Here is a 19,205-nt window from a genome sequence, read left to right on the forward strand (position 1 = left end):
GAGCAAAACCTTGGGTGGGGCTCGAGGCCAGGCTGCAGGGGGAGCTTGGTAACCCCTGGCTTTTCTTTCAGATTATCTTCCAGATCACACCTCTGAACGTGACGCAGTGGCTGATGGTATTGAAAATCTCCCTCCCTGTCATTCTGCTGGATGAAACACTTAAATATGTGGCCCGTAACTACCTGGAACCTGGTAAAGATGATAGTGTGCGGCCTGCCAGCAAACCCTGTGCCCTGTCAGCATGCACCGAGGGAGTTTCCTGGCCCTTTGTGTTCATTACTCTGCCCCTGGTTATCTGGCTGTACAGCACAGACACTAACTTTAGTGATATGTTCTGGTCTTGACTGACATGGTGACAAGTTTTACATTCAAAGGAGAAAAAACAAAAAAGTTTAACTTAATTTTTTTATTGTTTAGAGCAACTGTCTATTTCTGCTGAATTTTCACATGAACATATTTGCCGGTGATGGAGGTTTCATAATCTAGATTTTGGTTTTTTGCTTTTTCTGACTTCAGTGGGGGCAATATATTCCTCTTTTATACACAGTTAAAGTGTCCATTGACATGTACAGAGAACTAACACTATTTTATGCAAATATTTTTTTGTAGATGAAAAGCATGTACAGTGTTCTGTTCAATAGTCTATCATCATGTAAAAAAAAGTCAATTTTTTTTGAGCCAGCGGACACTATCAAACTAAATTGGCAGCAGATTTTAGGGAATGAATGTGTGTTGTCTAAAACTAAAAAAGCATGTAACTGTTTGTCTTCTGCATGATCATCCAAACTTAATTTGTCATAAAGTCAGGTTTTGTTCACAAGCAGAACTTTCTGCTCCCTGGGTCAGGATTTCTTCTCGGTCCCTCTTCCCTCACTCTCGGTTCTTGACTGTCCTTGTTTACACCACTTTCTGTATGAGGTATGCCTGATCTTGCTCGTGCAGAAAATACCATTCCAGGTGCAGCCTGCTGGGGTTTTTCCATACTCTCCACACACATAGGGTTGTTTTTTTTTAAGGATTATTTATTTGTCTATTGTATTTTATTGTAACAGACCTTACTTTGCCAGTGTTGCCCGTTTTGCAGGGATAGGGAGGGCTACTTCTGTCTCCTTAAATCTAAAGCCTTTTTAACACACACAATATGTTTCAATTCAAAAGAGGGTTTAAGTTGGGGTTTAATACCTTTTTTACACATGTTTTCCCCCTTTAAGATCAAAATTTGCAATGAGACCTGAAAAAAATGCACTGCATAGCTAGAATTGGATTTCCTACACTTAGGGCACTAATGCTCAGCTGTAAACATGGAGTTACTCTGCTGGCCTGTTGTTAGCCTGACTTGAAGTAACAAGCTCGTGTGTGTTTTTTGTAAAATCTGTAAATAGCACATGACCAAATTGAACATATTGTATAGAACTATTTTTATTTTAATGTGGCACTAACCACCTTCATTATTACGGTAAATGTTAAAGCATGTTTTCAAATTCAGTCCTGTATCAACAATGTGTAAGTCATTAACAGTCCTAACTGTGGTGTTTTTCTCCAATGCCTTCCAACTTTCATCGACTAAAGTGAGTATTTTTCTTCCATTTCACCCTGCCAGTGGTGACTTGCTGTAAAATAGCATATGCTGTATACATGTTGAAGAATAAATAGTAATTTCCTTCATTCCCATGCTGTGTTTTGTCAAACTCTGCTGTGCTACATTATTATCACCACTTTAGACTCTTGTTTTGTGGTCTGAAGCTCAAATTACTGATTCCAAAGGCAAAGCACTTGCTTTTGGTTTAGTGTATTTTAGGGTCTTGTTTTATAGCACCTGGGAGCCTTAGTGCCCCAAGGTCTTACAGCTTTTGGTCTTAAGTTACAGATTTGTCTGATTTTATCTCAAACGTAAGACCCTGACAGCTGTTACCGTGAATGTTTAGTGTCCAAAACTCTCTGGTACTCGTGGTCAGGTGCTGGTTTACTCCAAAGCTTTTCCCTGCTCTGAAACAGGGGCTGCCCCTCTGAGCTGAGCACCTTCCCTGGTCCCTGCAGTGCAGGTGCTGCTCCTGGCAAAACCAGCTCATTGTTTGTTATTTGCCATCTGAGAAGGCAAAAGAACAGTCTCAGCTTAACAGGGCAGCCTTTGGAACCTGCCCTGGGGTCACTGTGTCTGTAGAGCAGCAGCTGCTGTTATCTTGTGCTGGCTCAGGCTGCTTTAGTAACCAAGTTCAAACAGCTTTGTGATCCCCCTTGGAGGGGAAGGACAGTTCCAGGCTCTGTTCTCTTGCTGCCAGCTGGAATCCAGCGAGCACACATAATTCTCTAGGTTTTAGCTCTCCAGTGGGGAGGTGCTCCTCAGAACACAGAAATTCCACTGCTTTGTGATACTTTGTTTATAGAGACTTGGAGTTGATGCTGAAGTGGCTCAGAGGAGCTGACCTGATGATGGAGCAGGTGTGTTGCCAAACTGTGAGCATTGAAATCCCCTCAAATGCCCTTTTTTGGGGTGGAAGAGCCAAAGTAAGGTTTTGCATTCCACAAAACCACTGGCCTTCACTGGCCTTTAGCTCTATCAATAACAGATGAGCAGCGTGAGACTCATCCCTGTTCCTTGAAACAAAAAATAATAGTTCTTATGATGTAGGATTCCTTGAGATCAAAGTGTGCACCAGTGTGTTATTTGCTGGAAACAAATGAGCAGCTTAGTTCTGTGTGCTCCCACTGTTATTGACAGACATTTCCAGGGCAGGAGTGCCACTGAATCCTTGAACAGGGGTTCTGCTGAACCTCAGAGCACCATGTGGTGGCCTTTTTGAAGCCACCTGTCTGGCTGCCACCATGAATAATTCTGCTTCTTGTACAATCCTGTTCCTGTCTTCTATGCCAAATAATCCTGCCATACCACCCCCTTTTTGCCTCTCTTAAGAAGCTGAAGGGGAGAATGACTGTCAGTAAGTAGAACTCAGAATATTCAGAATTCAGCACCTTCTCTGTTGGGTCTGTCAGTGTTGAAGATGAATCTTGCTGCTTGTCATGGATTTCCACAGAGATCTGAGAGCTCATTCATGCCACTGTCTCAGAGGCACTTGGGGTAGGGCCTTGTGTTCCTTGGACTTTGCCTTGAAATCTGGAGGAGTGGTGGGCAAAGGAGATGTTGGGATCCATCCCTACAGGCTCCTGAGCTTCCAGGAACAGTCAGGTTTTAAAACAGAGCCCAAGCAATCTTCATCTGCCCTGTTCTTCTGTTTCTCCCAGTCTTGTCCAAGTTCCCTGCAGCAATGGAGCCACAGGGTTCCCCAGGACCAGCAGCTGCAGATCTCAGGTTGGATGGCAGCTGTGCTGTGCTTTCAGGATTCTGTTCTCCAAGCTGTAAATCCCACCCTTGGCTGGTTGGGATTGGCCAAATGTTCAGAGCTACCCTGAGCTTCCCCTGGGCAGAGAAGCATCCTGCCCTGGAATCACACCCTGGTGCTCCTGGAGCTGGAGTGCTGGGTCTGGGCCTCAGCCCTGGCAGCTGAGCAGGCTGGGGGGCTGCAGGAGGAGCCCGAGGAGCTGAGGGCTTTTCTGTCATAGAAAGTACAGAACTGCAGTGCAAAGTTTGTCATTTCTGCAGGAAGTGTCTGAACTAAAGTGTTTATCCTTAGTTGTATAGATCCTGTCATCTTTCAGCCTCAGTCTTTTCAGCTGGAGAAGCCAGGAAGGGAGGACTTTTCAGGACAGACTCATTTGCCAACATCTCAAAGTCCAAACTCATTTGTTTGGTCCCAAATGTTTCCTCTCCAGCCTCCCCACTGCTGGGGTTGAAGAAGGTAACTCCTGTTGAACCATGTTAGCCCACAAAGAGCAGCCCATGTTCAAGCAGGACTAACTCAGAATTCCCCAGGCTTGGTCTCCCACTCCATTCTTACAAAATAACTTCATATTTTTTGTTTCTCTTTGCTCCCATCTCACCAAGCTTTTTCATCTCTGCTGTTTTCTGGATTCCTTGGTGCCCTCACACATCACTGCTTATTCTCTACTGTGAGAGGGGAGTGTAAGACCAGGATCAATCGTGGGATTGATGCTGCCTTATGCTGGGAACACCAGGAAGGAGATTGGCTTGTGCTGGGAACCCGCTGGGGTTTGGAACGAGAGCAGCTCCTCCTGAGTCCTGTGTTCTGTAGCAAGGAGGATGCTCAGGCAGCTGCAGTCATGCATTGAATTTTTAGCCAGGAGCTTTTGTCTTTGCAGTGCCTTGGGCTCTCTCTGCTTTCACGTGTGAGCAATCCAAAGTGCTGAGCTGCACAACGAGCTGCTCCTTCTTGCTGGCATCCAAGCAATAAAAATAGTTCATACTTGGTTTCCCAAAACGTTACTGCAAATAAATGAGCACAAAAGAGGCTGCAGAAGAACATTTCTGCCGGTGTGACAAAGAGCTCCCAGGGCTGTGTTGGTAGAGAGGCTGCTGGGGAGGCTCCTGGTACCACACGGAGTTTTTAATCTGATGATAGAATGCAGTACAGCAGTGCCAGCCCGAGTCACAGCTCGAGCCCAGAGCTGCTGCTACACAGCCCGAGGGGGCTGAAATTGCTGAGATGAAGGGAGGTAAAACAATGGAGTCGTCTGTCTCTTGCACCTGTCTTGTTTACTTTTTTGCACTTCTAACCATTAACTGTTTCCCTAATCTCTGCTAATTACATCCTTAATTGCATTAATATGCATTTTCAAATCTTAGCAGGAGAGCCCAAATTTTAGTGTTGAAGCAGTGTTTGGAAGAGCTTCCCTGGAGCTGTAGGGACTCAGAGCAGTCTCTGCAGACACGAGGCTGACCTTATGCTGTGGTAGGGGTGAGGTGCAGCAGGAGCTTTAGGACCTTGTACTCTACTCTTTGCCTACACATTAATCCGTGTAGCTTAATGACTTCTTCAAAGCTTTCCTGCTGCTTCCCAGAACAAGCTGCCTGACTTGGAAAAGGGACATTGTTAGGTCACTTTGGGGCCAAACCTGCCCTAATGCCTCGACTGGAAAAAAAAACAAGTGCGAAGTATGGAACTTGAAAGTAAAAATTCCAAAGAAGTGAGAATTGTCTGTTGCCACTGGTCAGGCAGAGAAAGGCAAAAGCTAATTAAATGTGTCTTAATTGTTTTTCACTGCAGTCTTGAGTAGGAAGTGCTGGCTCTCCTGATAATCAAGGGAGCTGAGCCTTAATCCAGAGGATTCTGAGCTGGAAGAACAAAGTAACCTGAGAGTGTCCCTTCAATGACAGAGCAGCCAGTTACCAAACTTAACATTCTTTCTTCTGTCACTGTTGATCTTAGTCTTGCTTGTATAATGATACTTAGCATTCATCCTTTCATTAACTGATGCCTTTTCTTTCTTTCCTTTTCAGCAATACTGGAGTAATCGCTTCCTAAACAATTTTGCAGAAATGTAAGGTTGTTTTGTTGCGTGCATGTGTTTTTAGCAACACATCTACCAAAACTTCTGCATGTATCGTGTAAAGATTCTTTGCTTTCCCTTAAAAACAAAACTCATTGTGTTCTCTGTGGAAGAAATGTGTGGTACCATTAGGACTTCATGATACAGATGTACAAACGTGCAATATAGCTTACCAAGTGGGAACTCTCTCCAGAGAAGCTGGGTTTCTGTGCTGCATGGAGAAGAGTTTGGTTATCCTTGAACAAGAATTGCGGAGCTGTCAGCCGATTTCCATATTCCTGTATGTAAAATGTCAGTTTATACAATGTACAATATCAGATAATGCATGCCTTGGGTTGTAGACTGATCTCTCTCTGTATTGTATCATCCAAACATCCTACTCCAGCAGCTTCTGTACAATGCTCTCCTATTTATAAATCCATGGAAACGATTACAGATGAACGTTAAACCGTAAGCCTCCACTTCATAACGTTGGGTTTTTTTATCACCCGTGCAAATCAACTTCTTTTGCACTGTAATGTAACTTATTTAAATCTAAGGCAGTAAGACAGATGTTGGTGCAATACAAAATATCGTGATGCATTTATCTAAAAAGCAACAACGACGTAGCCAGTTCCCACAGCTGCATGTGTGACCTTTAGAAGTTGTAAATAAGATCAATTGTCTATTGACATGCTGACAGTAAAGGAGCATCACACCTAGTTTCATTTGTATCAGGTAAATAAATTTATTCTACAAGACGTGCTCGGCGTGTTATTTGATGCACTTTGTCTCCTGCAGGTCCCTCCGGGCTCTGCAGCTCGCTCTTATTTTAATGCCAGGATGACACTTTTAGCACCAACACCATTGCAATCTTTCCTCCTAGAACTATGCAGATGCAGCTGCTCCTCGGCAGTATTGACCTCCTCGCTGGTGTGATTTCCTCTGTCCAGGGGCTTGTGTGTGTGTTTAAGGGACACTGTCAAGTACTTTATCACTCAGTTTTTTTAAAATGCTCCATTGTTTGTAAAATCCCTCTGAGAAACGTAAAATAAACAATTCTTTCCCAACTACATCTTTATATTTTTTTGTCCTTTTCTGTTTTCTAAATTGCCCCAGCCTAAAGTAGCTCCTGGTCCCTTCCCTTTCCATAGGCAAAAGGAAGATGAGCCAAATGTGTTTGCTCCAAAGCACAGCAGGAGCATCCTGCTGGGAGTGCGTGGCAGTTTGGGCTCACTCCCTCCCCCAGACCAGGGGCTGTTCTGTCACAAGGCTGCTGCTGGGCAAGGCTAAAGCACTCCCAGGGTAACAGCTGGAAATTCCAAGTGTCCTGTAATGCTCTGCTCCGCAGCCCAAACACCAGATTTTGTTTGGAATAAGAGACAACTTAGGAATGTGTTTTACACTAAATGTAATGCCTCTTAGGCTCCAGCTCCTGATAGCAGCACCCTGCTGGCAAGCAGCCTTACCCAAATGAGGTGACACATCTGAGACCCTTCAAACGCAGCAGTGTGAGGTTTAAAAATACAGGGGTCGAATTCCTCGGTCCAGCAGCTCTGTAGGATGGTGGAGGTGTGCTAACGCTTCGGGCTGAGCTGCTGCCGGCTGCTTCCCGCTCTGGCAGCGCTGTGCCGGGCGGGCCGAGCCTCCAGGGCTGGCGGAGCCTCCTGATCTCCCGCAGCCGGGCTTAGAGCCGGGCCCGGGCACACGCGGGCACTGCCAGCACCGCCCCTGGGCTCAGGGACACCTGAGCTGGGCAGCGGGGAAGAGCCCACGAGCATCTCCGGCCTTTCCCAGCCTCAGCCTGCCTGGGAAAAGGGAGCGTTTCCCAGAGCTCGCTCCAGCCCGGCTGCTCTCCTGCCCTTTTTCTGTGTCCCAGCACGCTGCCCAAAGGAAAGCTCAGCCCTGATGGGAAGATGTTATTCAGCACCCAGCTCGTGCTGCTGCCACAGCGAGCTGCATTCCTGGAGCTGCATTCCTCGGCTGCTGAGCAGCTCCCGAGCCAACTCACACCTTAAACATTTCTTTAAAGGATGATCTGCAAGTTGAAGCAGAATGAGTCCCCCAGCTGGAGTTCAGCCATGTGAGGAGAACGTGATGCTCAGTGGGTTGCCAAGGTGCTCAGTGCAAGAATATGTGGTAAGAGTTACTGAAATAAACAGCTTCATCTTCCCCCTCCTCCTCCTCCTCCTCTCTGCAAACCCCCAGCTCTAAAGCAGCCCGTGGATGAACCCACTGACAGCTCAGAGCAGAGAAACCACTCCCCACAGCTCAGGTTATGAGGCATTAGGGACATATTACATTAAACTCTAAATACAGAGGGCAGGAATGTCCCTATTTTTACCTCGAGGTGAATTTGAGTATGATTAGAGCCCACATCCACCCCCAGGAGAGTGGGTGAGAAATGAGAGAAGCTTTGAGCAGCTGAAGAGGTTTTCTAAAAGATCTCATCCCAACAGTTTACCCACATGGAGGTGCAGAGAAGACTTTGGGCATCAGTTTATCAGGATTTTACCTCATACCCCAAACCATCACCCTATTTGCCACACTGCTGTTTTGATGGGATGATAGGTGAGGAAAAGGAATCTCACCTCCAAACTCATGAAATCCTTGTCCCCTCTGGAAGCTCTTGGAAGGGAGAGGCTTGTCCAGAGTAAACATCCACTGGGGACCCAGTCCCACCCCCCAGACTTTGCAAGGCAAAGGCCAAGCTCCAGCCAGTGAGTGAAAACAGAGATTATTCTTTCTATTTTGTTGTTCCGTCAAGTGATAGGGACTGGCCAATTTAATATATAAATTTACACAGAAGTTTCCCAGGTGAACATTTTATTTTTTCCCTCTTTGCACAAAAATAACTGTATTTTATTATCAATTTCCTCCTCAAACACCTAGTCTTATATACATCCTTGCCTCCTCTTGGCCAGCTTCCAAAGCACATTTTAACTAACTAAGACTATTTAGTTTGAAATCATAGGTTTATACTGAGTTTAAGCTCTCCTAAGGTCTCTGAATTTAAGACCCATAGAGACTGCAGATCTGGGTTTTTTAAATATATTTGGTTGTGGTATGTTTGTGTAATTTGAAATGACAATGGCAGACACAGCCTTTCAGATTTCTTACCACTGAGATCTAAATGAGGGAATAAGGTTTGCTGAATCAGAAATCCTGCTTCTGCCCTGCATGGATCAGTTTCCACATCACTGAGCTCCTGAAAAGCAAGAAGGGAAGAATCACCACACAAAGAGGCTTAATGAGGAAGACAGTTACTGAAGGAGGGGGGGGAAGTCCTAGTTAATCAAAAATCTCTCTGTTATCAGCAGCAGTAGAAGTAAAAGAAGCACCTCAGTTCAACAGAGAAAACTGATATTGGTCAGCAGTCCTCAGTCCCTCCTTTATTTCTGCTTCACAATTCCAGAATTCCCATGATGTAGAAACCTTCAGAACTAGAAACACTGCCAGTATTGCAGGTGTTATCAGCACATGACAGGAGTAAATGCATTATTCAGGCAATTTCTAACCACACCATCAATGTGTGCTGCTTTTAGACTCTGTAAATTCAGCCTTTTAGCCCTTAGCCAAGTCTATGCACAGTTTGAACAAATTCTGTCCCCTTCCCATCACTTCCTGTCAAAGTAGGAAAGAATGCAAAGTTAGTAATGAAATCTGTGGTTTGAATTCAAGGATTTCAGGCACACAGGGGCACTCTGCCCTCACCCAGCACCTCAAACACCAACACTCCACAGTACAACTGCATGGCAACAGATTTCCTGCCTCATGTCCAAACTGTTTCACTTCCATCACTGATCTAACACAGCTTGAACTCCAGTTCTTGGCTTTGTGATCTTTTCTTCTCGGGTGCAGAGCATGTGACTGAGGCAGGGAATCAGGTCAGCTGCTTATTAAGGGCTAATTGTTATATTCCCTGAACTAAATGCCTGTAACTGCACTGGAGAGTACCAGACCTCTGCAGAAGCAGAGATCACATTCTAAAATTAAAGCAGTAATGAAGGCTCATTAATAGCCAAGCAGAATCCCTCTAGAATTCTGAAGTGAGGGCCAAATGTATCTCTCCATACAACCTCAACATGCATGGCACCTCAAAGTTCCACAGCCACAGTGCAAAGATCACACACAGCTACGTAGGCCCAACACATCAGGTACTCACCAGGCCTCATCTGCACACTCTCACAACTTCCCATTTCCAGTAAGGAACCAGGTTCTCAGAAAACCAAAGCTGTGAGGATACAAATCACTTTGGACAGCCATCTCCAGGTGTTCTGAGCTGTGCCTGCACTTGTTTGCTCAAGCTGCACCCAAGGACTCATCCTGAAGTAGTTTTAGTTTCCTGCCTGTTCTAAAAGCAGAGATTATCAGATTATCTACAAACAGAATGGTTTCAATAGAACTGTGGCTCTCCTCTTTCCTCTTCCATGTAAATACTCCAGAGAAATGTGCAAAGCCAGTGGTTTCCACCTGAAATGAATGACCTATTCAAAGGAACCATTAGAATAAAATGGCTGAAAAATACAGCACATATCTCATATACTCCTCATCAATTAAAGGTATCCTCTCTTTAGTTTAGTAACAAAACTCAATTTTCATTCTCAGCAGAGGTCTGGAATACAACTAGAAAGCTAATGCAGCTACCCAGCTTTCAGCTGCTGAATGCTGAGTGTGAGGAGAAAGCAAAGCTTTTTTATATAAAAGCAGATGCTTTGAGTATCTTGCACGTTTTTTCTGTCACGAGACACGTGATGAGCTGAAATCCACTTGAGCTGAAATCCATTCACTGCATCCCACAGCAACAGCAAAGACAAGAGCAGGACAAGGCCTCTCGAGTGCCAGAAAGTCATTAATGAGATATTTGCTCTCCCTGAGATGTTACACATTGGGTGAATGTGCTCACTGAAGAGCAGGAGCAGCTTGTGCCAACCCAAGTGCCACGACAGCTTTGCTTTGCTGCTCTTGCCCAGCACCTCCAAGGAACCATAACTCAGTTTGGTATTTTGGAAACTCTAAAGCCCACAGAATTCCAGAGGGAACAGACAAGCAGCTGTTTTCTTTGCTTAAATGGATGAACTATTGGACTCCTCCTCTGTGAGCCATGACACACCAGAACATTTCCAAAACAGACAATAATCTGCCTCTTTTGTTGTGCATTTTTGATACAACATCAGGGATATTTTACCCTTATCTGCCTTTCAGGGAGAAGCTTCTTTTCCATGTCATGTGTCTGTAACAAACAGCCATTTTTCCTCCAACTGACACTCAAAACTAATCTTTTAGCTTTCTAAAAAGTCTGTGTGTTCCAGCATACCTGTGGTAACAAAATAAATACAAAAGGAATTAAGCTCTTGATATAAAGATTATAAAACCACATTTTGGTAAAGACTAAGGAAATCAGAACTGCAAGAAAAATAAGTAATTCCTCTTCCCACACATCAAGCCCACAGAATTGAAACAGTTTCTAGATTACCCAAAGCAGTTCACCCTTGAAATGCTGACTTGGAAATTTGTACACGAAGCAAATTTGTTTCAAAATACGAGGGAAAAAGACATGAATTTAAAAATTACCTGACAAAGCCAGGAAGTCTATAAACATGGAAAAACCAGGACAATATGTGTATTTGCATAATTTAACATTTCTCCAGCAGTGCAAGGGAAGAGGGATTAATTCTTTTTATAGCATTTTAAATGTCAGTGCTGTACACAGAATGTAAAGTGCTTTGAGTCACTGCTGCAAAACCTTCCAGGAACATACTGAAATAAAACTAAACTGCATTTTAAAATAAATGCTCATGTACAGGCTTTAAGTGAATGCAGGGTTTAGTAAGGGTTGAAGAAATTACTTTAATTCTCCACCACTGGCTCAATTCTGTACACAGGGAAATCAGCTACAAAAAGTGTCCAGTGAGTCCAAGTTGCTATTGTCCCAAATTTATCCTGGACAGAACAGATAATGCCCTAGAAAAAGACAAATTAATTCAACAAACAGCAAAAGAACAGTGCTGCTTTCAGCCACACTCAAGTAGCTGCCCCAGACTCAAATGGCTGCACACAAATGAGCAAGGCCTTTCCCACAAAGGAGTACAAACCACTGTATTTACAACCTGGCCAAGCACACTCTGGCCTGGACAGAACTCAGACATTGTTTTCATCACAAACAAAAGGCTCATTACACACCTCAGATTCTGATGGTTTTAGTTTGAGCAGGAATTTTTCAAGATGGAAGTTGTAAATAACCTCGGATGCAGTTAGTCCCTTACACTTAATAAATAAGAAGCATCAAGAATCTCCACAGTATTGAGATGCACAGAACTCTTAATTGGTTTCAGAGTCTATTAAAACAAAAAAAAAAAATCCTTTGTTACTGAAAAAGAATAACAGTTTCTGTTCTTCTAGAAGAGTGGCCCTAGTGGTGTGTTCAAGTGCCCAAACAAGCAGCAGGAGGCTTTCACTGCATCCCAAACCACTGCTCTTGATCTGCCCACTGAGCTGCTTCACTGTCACTGCCTTCCAAGTCCCCCTCTTCTCCACTCCCCTCCATGTCATCCACATCTTCTTCCTGCGTGGCATCTGTTGGACTTTCCTCTTTTTCCATTTTCTGCAATCCTTCCAGTGACTTCTGGTCATTTGGATCCAAACTGAAGAAAGGAAGAAAAATAAAGCATTGTCTTGAAACTTTTTTCTCTTTGTGGCCTCAGTGTAAAGAGTAACAATACAATCTCATCCTGTTGTCTGCACTTCCTGTTTAACATCATCAGGAAGCTTATTTCAGATGATGATGCAACTTCCCCCTGAGCTGCTGTAACACTGAGTCTTAAATCTCTTTACAAAACAGTTCTGATCCCCAAGAACACGTTTATCTAAACATCCCACTCTTCCAGAAAACTTAGTCACCTCTCCCAACAGTACTAATTATAAAGTAACATGAAAGCAGTAAAAATTTAAATGACTCTGACTAAATATAATCTATGCAGGCAAAAACCAGCTGACCCATTTAAGCTATGCAAGTTTGCAGGGGACATAAAGTGCTGGGTTTAAGGCAAATTGAAGATGTTGCAATCAAAACATGGGAATATTTTAAAAAGTAACAACCTAAAATAGCACTTAGATTATGTTAAGTTGAATCATACTCTTTAAATTTATCAAACAGCTCATTTTTATATGCACCTTCTAGTGTAAAGGAATGGATCCTAAAGCCTGACTATAAAATAATTAATAACTATGTATAATTCCATATCTTAATCCTTCTGTTAGTCAAGGAATCACAAGCCTAGTGACATATTCAGCATTAATACAGTCCCTACATTTTGCACTTTTCAGTCTGAAATCTTCAGACCAACCAATTCATGAGCAGGATGCCATTTGTGTGGTTTTGCTTGTTTTAAAGGAGAATGATACAAAGCCACCTCTGATTCTCACCCTCATCAATCAGTAGCTCATGTTTTTATTCAGTGAAGCTGACAGGCTCTCACAAAGCCCCTGCAGTGGCAGGGTGTGCTTTACCTCAGGGCTATGCTGTACTGGTCCATGGCCTCCTGGTACTCGTTGACAGCCACCAGGAAGTCGCCCAGGATGCGGTGCAGGACACAGTCACTCTGGTTGGCCAGGGCATTCCTCAGCAGGGCAATCCCATCCTCGTACTTCTGCTCTCTGCCTGTTCACAGGAAAAGCCACTGTTTATATCAATAGCTGAGACAAATCTATAAAAAGTCACAGTGTTCATGGTCTTCCTATTTGTCCCTCTAGACCTGTCAGCAGAGCAGGGCTCTACTTCTTGCAAGATTAACTCTAAACAATGACTTTTTGTTGCAATAGCTGTTACATTCAATTACATCTACTTTGAAGTCAAAACATTTTTGTTTGCAGTTGCTCTAATATCAGCTGCTGGATGCAATTAATTCCTGTGATTTTTCCTTCAGGACAGACCTGATAAAGCCCTGGACTGTATCATCACTGTCACATCCTTCACATGGATGTGGCTCCATGTACAAGGGTATCTTTAAACAAACCAACACAGGGGGGAAAAGGAACTTACTGAGAAGTTCTGCTTTCTTCACCACAGCTTTAATGTAGTCAGGTCTTTGTGTGAGAGCTTTGTCCAGCAATGTTTTTGCCTTCTCCTGCGTGACTGGGTCCTCCAGGCAGACTGTGGCCAGCAGGGTGAGGGTCTGTGCGTTTGCCCCCAGGGTTTTGTACACGTTGTTTGCCATCACCATGGCTTCTCGGATGCTGTTGGATGCCAGGTAACACTCGATGAGACCTGGTGGTGTCAGATGGAAACACTTCAGGGTCTGAGTCAGCAGCACAGGCACTCAGCCCTTCAGTATTATTTGCACTTAGTAGCACTCAGGTGCTGAACAGCTGACACTCCAATAAGCAAATACAAATTGCAATTGAGAAAGTGAATCTATGCTTGTCAACATACTCATTCTACAGATAATTGACTTGATGTTTATTAATGGTCAGGCACTGAAAAAACCTCCAAACCTAAGTACACCTTATCTAATGTTTTTGTCCAATTACACTACTGAGAGAATTAGTACTTCACCTGGACTCTTCACTACATGAAGCTGCTGTTGAGATCAGCCAGATTGAAATATTTAAACAAACATGACAAAACAAAGCTCCCAGCAGAACTAACCATCAGTTAACATCACCATCCAAAAGTGAGCTGCTCAAAACACCCGAGTTTGTTTACCTCCAGATTAAACAACACAAAACCCAAGAAAACCCTTTCCTGAACATCATTCTTACAAACCCACACGTTCTCTCACATCCCTCCCCCGATCAATCGCAGGTCTGGGGGTAACAATTATTTACAGCAGCAAAGAACTGCTCCCCATCCCCTCGCCTCACCATCAGCATGGCAGCAGCCCTCCCAGAGAGCAGCTGGGAGCAGCTGCCCAGGGCTCACCCTCGTAGCAGTCGAGGCGGCAGGGCGCCAGCCTGATGGCCTCTCGGAAGTGGATGATGGCCTCCTGCACGCGGCCCATGTTGCGCAGGGCAGCTCCCTTCAGCAGCAGGGCCTGGACACTGTTGCTGTTCAGCTGGATTGCTTTGGCTCCCAAGTACAAGGCACGGGAGTATCGTTTGCTGTAGAAACTGTGACACCTACAGAAAAAGGAAAGGGATTGTAAACATGCGCTGCCTGTGCGCAGTCACGGCGGTTCTGAACTTCTCGTGTTTGAAGGTAAGAAAAAAACTTCTTCAGAAATTTAAAACACCCTAATATAGATATTAAAACTGTTAATATTTAATATATTATTGGTATTGCACAGGTAACTCTAAATTTAACATACAGAAAAAAACACAATAGATATTTGCAGAGAGCTGATGTAAGTTACCCAAGAACAGAACAGACAGGGAAGAAAAGCACCTTCTGAACACAACAAGCTGAACCCACGGGGTCAGCTGTGACCCAGCACATTCAGCAAACCCAGAGCTGAGGTGAGAAAGGAAAGAAAACTCACCCAGACACCACCCAGGGCTCTGCATGTTGGTCAGAAATGTTGAAGAGCCGGCAGCCCAAGTTCTCCACATCCTCCAGCCGACCCTCACGTGCCAATAAATAACCATAAACATCCATTCCTAAAGAGACACGTTGGGAGGATCAATCCTCAAGAAATAGAAAGTTCATTCACAAGAAAAAAAAGCCACAAAAACCACAAACACCTACTTTAAACTGTGCAACTACCTAGAAGGGTTCAAGACATGCAGCTTCTGAATGTCAATTCTGAACTGAGAGCTGAGGAAACAATATACAACATTTCACTGAATGTGGCTGTTACTCCTCAGGTCAACCTTCTCTCAGATTTACTCACCTTTTATTAGGTAAGGATCCAGCATTTGTGCCTGTTCAAATTTTAGGATAGAGTTTTTATTATCTCCAGCTCTGAAGTACAGGTCTGCTAAGCTCCCCAGCAAGTCCACATTATCCCTCAGCAATGACTTCTTCTCTAAAGAGCTTAAAGGGAAAATAAATGCATGTTATTTATAAATGACATTTTGAATATCTTTATAGATAAGAATTTATACATGATTTGATGGCACCACGCTCTGCCAGCTCTTACCAAATGGTGTTTATTGCCCTGGTGTTGTCTCCAGTATGCACAAAGGCGTATGCCTTGATCCACACCGAGAGCCAGTCCAAGTTGGGAATGCTCTGGATTATGTTGATGGTCATGGAGGCCACTTCTGCTCCCTTCACCGACAGCGAGAGCAAGCCTGTTCAGAGGGGGTCACACATCAGCCTCAGCCACCCACACTGCTGCTGATACAAACTGCCTGAGGAGCAGAAACTCCAGCCCCTGACAAGCACAAACAGCAGGTTACGGGGCTTGCTACAATTTCCATAATGTGGGTATGACACGCAAATCAAGACAGCTACAGAAGTGTAATTAAAATTTTAACAGGACTGAACGCTGCAGTGCTGACAGAGTGCAGGCACCCACCTAGGATGGCATCCAGGGCCAAGGGACACTGCCTCAGCACCTCTTTGTAGCTCGTCACCGAGGAGCGCTCCTGGCCTGCCTTCTTGTAGAGATTTGCCAGCATCATATTGATCTGCACACAACAGAAAGGTGGGGACAGTCACTGTGGGCAGGAGAAAGAAGCACTAAGAAAGGTCACAACTCTGTCTGCAAGCCTGCCTGCCTCTGTTCTGGGCAGAAGACAACATAACCTGCATTTCTGAGAACACTCCAAGGTACCCAACAGGACAAAATGGAAACTGTGGCTTCTTTCTGAGCGCAGAAATAAAATCTACATTCTTTTGTGCACCTTGAAATCCTGCAGCAAAGAAGTCAAAAGATGGGCAAGTACACGATGCCAAGAAGGATCTGTACATCCATTAATCAGTCCCTTCCAGGAACCTCTCTGTGTCCATGGAAGTGTTTGAATTAGCTCAGCAAGTCAGAGAGTTTCCATTCAGCTTCTGAGTGAAGCCATGACTGACCAAAGAACAGAAATTATCTGAGCTCCTCACAACACAAGCAGCTGGTTTCTGCTGCAGCACTTCCATTTACTGGCCTATACAGGAAAAAAGTTTAAAAGTTTGCTTTTCTCAATCTTTTCTTCTTTTTCTGTTCTGCAAGTTGGTCAGAACACTCTGACATTAAGTGCAGTTTAAGCCTGCACACTTTTAGGACAATTTAACATGAAACACAGTTGACTGATCTGATGTGTTAATCTTTTAAGCCCTTCTGAGCAACAGAGCCAGCAAGCAAAGACTCCACAGATTTGGCACTGCAGACCACAAAGGGATCTAAATATTTAACATTATCTAAACTGTTGTTGAAAAGGATTAAAAGATTTTAAAAGATGGAGCACTAGCAAACCTTCTACTTGCCAAAGTCTCCAGCCTTTCAAAGATTTGTCATTGCTCCAACTATACAAGAAGTTAATAAAGATGCACAAAACATTTAACTCCTTTGTTTTTTTTCTTTAAATTCTTTCTAACAGAGAAAATGCAAAAATTGTATTATTTTAGAGAAAAGGGTCCAAATCAGCTAATTTAAAATTAGGAAATGCTACCAAACAATATTTCACTAATGAAAAAGACATAATGCCACTAAACCTAGATAACATGTTCTGCCCTAGAGATACACTGCCCACGAGGCTGTGACAAAAACCTGCCAGAATTCACCTTTGGAGTCCTCTGCCTGGAAGGAATCCCATCAAGAATAGCAATGGCATCTTTATCTTGCTTCAGCATTGTGTAACACTCAGCCATTTTGTATTTCACTTCAATTTCTGACGGTAAACACTGAAAGAAAACAGAAAAACTGAAATATGATGTTGGTTTAATCAGGTATGAAAATTTTAATAAGGTTTCCTCAAAAATATTTATACTGTGTTGAAAAATAGCTGGTGCATGTAAGTTAACAATGCAGCTCACTGCTAGCTCACATTGTTCCTGTCTTCAAATCAGAAGTATTATGTACACACAGAGAAAAATTTCATGCTGGAGACCATTTTAAGTTTTGCATTAGAAAACACCAGAGATATTACCCAACTAATTAGCCTTAAATGTCAGCTTTATTTGACATGAAAAATGCACAATCTAAGGTGGTTAAAGGGTGGTAAAGGTGATGTGGTTAGTGATGCAGAGATTCAACCTTAAGGATCTTTTCCAGCCTCAGAGACTCTGTGAACATTGAGTCAGCACACTAAATGGAAGGGGAATGTGATCACTTGATGCAGCATTATCAATTCTTAAATACCTGGCTTTGGGGCGTTGATGCAGCACTCCCAGTAGAAGGCCTGACTTTGGAGGTTTTACTCAAGGCTTTTTTCTGCTGTAAGGCCATGGTGTACTTGCTGACAGCATTCCTGTACTCCTTGTCATGGAACAGGGAGTCTGCGTGATACACCAGGAGCTGGTACTTCTGAGAGGGAGAGAACAGCTCCCTGCAAGAAACCAAAGGCTGAGATCAGGCGGCTGCAAAAGAATCCAAACCTTACAGAAACAAAGTATTTGTAGCTTTGGTTTGTCTGGCTTCAACCTGCAACTGCTGCAGCTCCTTCACTGCGCTGGAGGGACCATTGAGCAACAGCACAGGGCTTATCTCACAATTTATTTTATCTGTGAACAAACAAATCCTGCAGCCACTCCTGACACCTCAGCAGCAACAGCAGCTCAGTGTTTGGCTGCTTGGCCACTGTCCTCATCCTTTCTGTAACAAGCCACAGGCTGTAAACATCCATTGCATCAACTTTCTCCTAGGATTCATTCACCTTTTGTCAGGTAAGGATCCAGCATTTTGCCCGTTCAGATTTCAGAACAGTTTTGTTTGAACTCAAGTTTAAAAGAATAGAGTTTTGTCTGGACTCAAGTTTAAAAGGCAACCCAGCTCCTCGTACAGCTCTTCTGCTGCTAATCCCTGTTCCTGCACTATAAAAACCCCCTTAATAAAACTCCTAATATGTGTGCAGACCAAATGACCCAACCGTGGCCTTCCAGGACCTGAAGGGAGCCAACAAAAACCATGGAGAGACAATTTACAAGGGCCTGGAGTGCCAGGACAAGGGGGAATGGCTTCATACTGACAGAGCACAGCTTTAGACTGGATATTATGAAAATTCTGACTTGTGAGGGTGGGAAGGCCCTGACAAAGGTTGCCCAGAGAAGCTGTGGCTGCCCCATCCCTGGAAGTTTCCAAGGTCAGGCTGGACCGGGCTTGGAGCAACCTGGCATAGTGGAAGGAGGCAGGAGGGGTGAAACAAAACCCTCAAGGTCCCTTGGGTGATTCTGTGATTCTCTGCCAGGACAGCCATGCTGTGGCAGGCACCCCAAAGGGGCGCTGATGCTGATACCCCAACAGAGGCGAGCTCCATCCCCGGCAGGGACAGGGACAGGAGAGGGGCAGAGAACAGGATAGGACAGGGGCAGAGCACAGGACAGGGACGGGACAGGGCAGGGACAGAGCACAGGGCAGGGACAGAGCACAGGGCAGGGACAGAGCACAGGGCAGGGACAGCCAGGGGCGGCCCCGCTCCCTCACGGCCCGCGCCCCGCGCGCCCCCTGCCGGCGGGGCACTCACGGGTTGTTGCCGCTCATGGTGAGGAGCAGCCCGCTCAGCAGCCGCACGTTCGAGTGCAGCCCGGCGGCCGCCATCTCGCGCACGTGCTCCACCACGCTCATGCTGCCGCCGGCGGGACGAAGGGGACGGGGCCGGGAGGGAACCGGGAGGGAACCGGGAGGGAACCGGGAGAGAGCCCGAGCAGGCGCCGGGCACGGAGCCGCCGCCACCGCCGCTCCAAAATGGCGCCACGCAGGGGTCCTCGCGCGCCGCCGCCTGCAGGCGGCCGAGGCGCT

General features: G+C 44.8%; 2 protein-coding genes across 5 annotated transcripts in view; one reads left to right on the forward strand and one right to left on the reverse strand.

Moving 5' to 3' along the window:
• ATP2A2 (ATPase sarcoplasmic/endoplasmic reticulum Ca2+ transporting 2) overlaps nt 1-6,455 on the forward strand; it is a 41,732-nt gene extending 35,277 nt beyond the window's left edge. Inside the window, exons 20-21 of one of the 2 annotated variants that reach the window (XR_010348893.1) lie at nt 72-1,568; nt 5,354-6,455. Coding sequence is in view for 1 of the 2 variants with exons in the window: in XM_064393161.1 (XP_064249231.1) it covers nt 72-192; nt 5,354-5,367 (135 nt within the window). In the remaining variant the exon portion in view is untranslated. The remainder of the gene's footprint in view (nt 1-71; nt 1,569-5,353) is intronic. The other variant, XM_064393161.1, reaches the window with a different exon arrangement.
• Nucleotides 684-19,122, reverse strand: ANAPC7 (anaphase promoting complex subunit 7). Of its 3 annotated transcripts, none has more exons than XR_010348894.1 (11): nt 18,931-19,121; nt 17,033-17,152; nt 15,840-15,951; nt 15,459-15,612; nt 15,210-15,352; nt 14,859-14,976; nt 14,303-14,499; nt 13,424-13,648; nt 12,892-13,042; nt 9,548-12,026; nt 684-8,590 (listed from the first exon to the last, which is right to left on the reverse strand). XR_010348894.1 is itself a non-coding variant. In XM_064393165.1 (11 exons), the coding sequence occupies exons 1-11, from the start codon at nt 19,029-19,031 to the stop codon at nt 11,837-11,839; spliced, it is 1,698 nt and encodes a 565-aa protein (XP_064249235.1). In that variant the 5' UTR covers nt 19,032-19,122; the 3' UTR covers nt 684-11,836. The 3 variants fall into 3 exon arrangements, 2 of the variants coding, with proteins under 2 accessions (XP_064249235.1, XP_064249234.1); XM_064393165.1 differs by adding an exon at nt 17,610-17,796 and having other exon boundaries at nt 684-12,026; nt 18,931-19,122; XM_064393164.1 differs by having other exon boundaries at nt 684-12,026.
• Between the last annotated feature and the right edge of the window lie 83 nt (nt 19,123-19,205).

Source organism: Passer domesticus, chromosome 17 (assembly GCF_036417665.1).
Source record: "Passer domesticus isolate bPasDom1 chromosome 17, bPasDom1.hap1, whole genome shotgun sequence".
In the NCBI taxonomy this organism is placed as follows: domain Eukaryota; kingdom Metazoa; phylum Chordata; class Aves; order Passeriformes; family Passeridae; genus Passer; species Passer domesticus.